Below are 3467 nucleotides of genomic sequence, written 5' to 3'. Positions count from 1 at the left end.
CTGACCTAATGTACCACCCGATTGATATATATATATATTGATGGTTATAAGGGAGTTATTTCATTGCTAAACTTGCTTTAGAATTCGAAATAATTGTTACATAAATTTTCTCACACCTTTTCTTTCTTATTCGGGGTCTTCATCCTAGATCTTATCTTCTATTGACCGACTCTGGCAATTAACATCTTGTCCAAGTGAAATGATTGATGCTTTATAAACACTTGATGTTACTTCTTTGATTTTTCAATCTTCCTTTTTGTCGTTTCCATGAAAAAGGTAGAGCTTCTTCTAATTGGATATTTATAACCAGGAATGGACCTACCTGCAATGTTATATTAGTGGCAGAAATAAAAATCTACCTAACTCATTGACCTTTAAGAGTCACTAGTCAATATATCTTTTTTCTTTTTCATGTTAATAGAAAATAATAACAATTAATATAGTCTTAGCTAAGGGCATTGTGAAGATTCTTAATTTGAAAATACCCCTTCATACATAAATATTATTACAGATCTAATTAAATGAATAATCCTCCTTACACAGGCTGAAATCCTTGGTTGAAGAGAAAGGATCACATCTTCCTCCAAGTTTAAAGATTTGAAACTCATCCCCAAGCAAATTGAGCTGGCATAATAGAAAACAATGGCAGGAGTGAAGCTATTAGGGTTTTGGGCAAGCTCTTTTGCTTACAGGGTGATATGGACCCTAAAACTCAAGGGCATAAACTATGAGTATATTGAGGAAGACCTTCGTAGCAAGAGCCAGTTGTTGTTACACCACAATCCAGTTCACAAGAAGGTTCCGGTGCTTCTTCATGGTGACAGAGCAGTAGCCGAGTCCCTTGTAATCCTCGAATACATTGAAGAAACATGGCCGGAGAATCCACTGCTGCCGACAGATGCTTATGAGAGAGCCATGGCTCGGTTTTGGATCAATTTTGGAGAATCAAAGGTAGGTTTAACTCACTAATCTTGCTTTCATTATCAATTCCTATGATTTAATTTCCGAATCTTTTACAGACCTGAAATATTTGAAAGCTCTCCATCTAGCTTTCATAACCCATTTCTTGTTTTCAGTCATTTGTGAAAGTATTCACTAATAAATTCCTAAGCTATATGTAGAATTTTATTTAAGTGATCAGACAAAATAAGCCATGATACTTTTAAGCATTCTTTAACTCTATCAAATTTCTCTAACCCTGTCTAGGTCTTGCAGTAAGGAATTAGGAGGGGAAAGATGAATTAAATTGAAATCTTCGATTAATACCTATGATTAAAATGAAAAGAATTTGTAGGCTTTTTAAATCTTTTTTTTTCCTCTTTTAATTAATTTAATAATTAACTTCAATTTTTATTGATATTTGAGATCACCTTACTGTTGTTTTTCAACAGTTCATTCTAAATATATATACTTGTTGCTTAATTTCTTCTAGAATGCCACTTTTTTTCAATTCTTTAAATCTGCTGCTGGGGAAGAGCAAGAGAAGGCCATAAAAGAAACAGTGGAAATACTGAAAATCATAGAAGAGCAAAGCCTTGGGGATAAGAAGTTTTTCGGAGGGGAAGCTATAGGACTGGTGGACATAGCATTTGGTTGGCTGGCTTACTGGTTTGAGGGCATAGAAGAAGCCGTAGGCACAAAATTGCTGAATTCCACCACGTTCCCTCGATTGCAAGCATGGATTCAGAATTTTAAGCAGGTTCCAGTGATCAAAGAAAATCTTCCTGATCGTCAGAAATTGTGGGCACACTCGAAACGCTTTAGGGAGAGTTTAATTCAATAAACCTTCCGAATCGAATTATGAGGATGGAGGCTTTGTAGCAAGTTTTCAAAATACTTCCTTTTTTGTTATATAGAAAGCTGTGTGATAAAGCTTCAAAAAATAATACTCTAATTAGTCTATTTGTTATAAGTCTATTTGAATCAGTTGAGCCTTTCTTCTTCACTATGCATAGCCAGGTTAATTCCATTGTATCAAAGAAAGACCCTCATGGAATTGTCAAAAGCCATTAATTTCTCCTGCCATCTATTTCTGTATGTTGCACATCCATCTGGCTATCAGGGGATTCACTATCACCACCGGAATGACCCTTTCTTCCAGAAATCAATAGTTCATCTTTTGACACCTTTAGCCTTTCCTCAAAAACTAAGCATCTGTTAAGACAAAAATTTCGATTGATTCTCCCTTCAATCAGTTGTGATCATGCTTGTTTGTTGATGTGCACTCATGAGAGTATGACTTCCATGTGACTGATTCTAAGCAAGGGTTACTTGACTCATAATCATCAGAACTTCACTACTGACAGGGCCTGCACATGGAGCTCTTGGCCATGGATATGGAGACCCGGAACCTCTTGGTGAATGCATGCAAGGTTTTGAACCTACTATGGTTAAAGATTGGCAATTGGAAAACCATTCGGATGGGTGTGTGAGGAAGACCCCTCGGCAATACGAAAATAGAGGGATCTAGGCCAAGCAAAACAGGCAGAGCGTCCATAAAATATTGTCTTTTCCTTGTAATTTCTGAAAGCCCATTATCCGTCCCGAACCCGAAAGAATGCATTGGAATTTGAAAACCCTGTGCTCTGATTGTCATGCGACATATGTGGCTCACTCGTAAGCTGAGTGTTAGCCTTCAGAATGAGATCTTCACCATTGGAACTAAATAAAACTTTGGGTAAGCATGCTTGTGTTTCTGAGAGGTCTTCTTTTAAATTATAATCCCCACCATTCAACCATAATTGATTCCTCTTTCAATTGATTCAGCTCAAACCTAAGTTGTTATTTGGAGAACCCGCTTCTAAACTGCTGGATTAAGGTTGGTGTCAAGAAAATTATGCTCAAGCTCTGCAGAAGTAGGGTCTTTGTCTTCTCTGGGGTTCCTTGGGGTAAGAACCCCAGATTTTCAATAATCACTATCATCATTTTCACCATTAAACCAAAAACTGTTAATGCCTCCTTGATACATCCATTTCTGAAATACCTATCTATCATAATCTTCCAAGACACAAAAATCCACTCCCCATGAAACTTTCCATTTTTCCAATTCCCATCTTTCAAGAGTTCTCTAACAAGAATGAATGCATGATAGATCCTCATCCAACTTCCCTGCATAACTGCAAACACCCTTATCCACCTTGCTATCACAAACTTGCAAGCACTGTAACCCTAGTGCATGAGGAATTCCACCCATGCCCACAGTGAAAGATTCATAGACGACAGTACCCCATTCTACATGATTGCCTTACCCGTGTCCAGAGCATCAAGTAGAGATTTACTTATCCTCATCTGTATCCCTCCATTGCATCCTTAGGCATTTCAATGTGGACCACATGGCTCACAGGTATCCAGAAATACCCATTTGTATAGAATTTGCCCTCAAGAGGCTCTCCCAGAAAAAATCCCAATCAAGATGGACAACCCAAGCTTAGATGCCCAGCACCCCAACTTACCAGAAACAGAGGAAT

At 37.7% G+C, this 3467-nt stretch overlaps 1 protein-coding gene across 1 annotated transcript; it reads left to right on the top strand.

Moving 5' to 3' along the window:
* Window positions 1-469: 469 nt before the first annotated feature.
* On the top strand, window positions 470-1926 carry LOC100244144 (glutathione transferase GST 23). The gene is made up of 2 exons (XM_002282777.4): window positions 470-951; window positions 1433-1926. The coding sequence occupies exons 1-2, from the start codon at window positions 643-645 to the stop codon at window positions 1781-1783; spliced, it is 660 nt and encodes a 219-aa protein (XP_002282813.1). The 5' UTR covers window positions 470-642; the 3' UTR covers window positions 1784-1926.
* The last annotated feature ends 1541 nt before the right edge of the window (window positions 1927-3467 follow it).

The sequence above is a fragment of the Vitis vinifera genome, chromosome 5 (genome assembly GCF_030704535.1).
Source record: "Vitis vinifera cultivar Pinot Noir 40024 chromosome 5, ASM3070453v1".
Classification (NCBI taxonomy): domain Eukaryota; kingdom Viridiplantae; phylum Streptophyta; class Magnoliopsida; order Vitales; family Vitaceae; genus Vitis; species Vitis vinifera.
The sequence above is the reverse complement of the archived record's forward strand: the minus strand, read 5'-3'. Positions and strand labels throughout refer to the sequence as shown.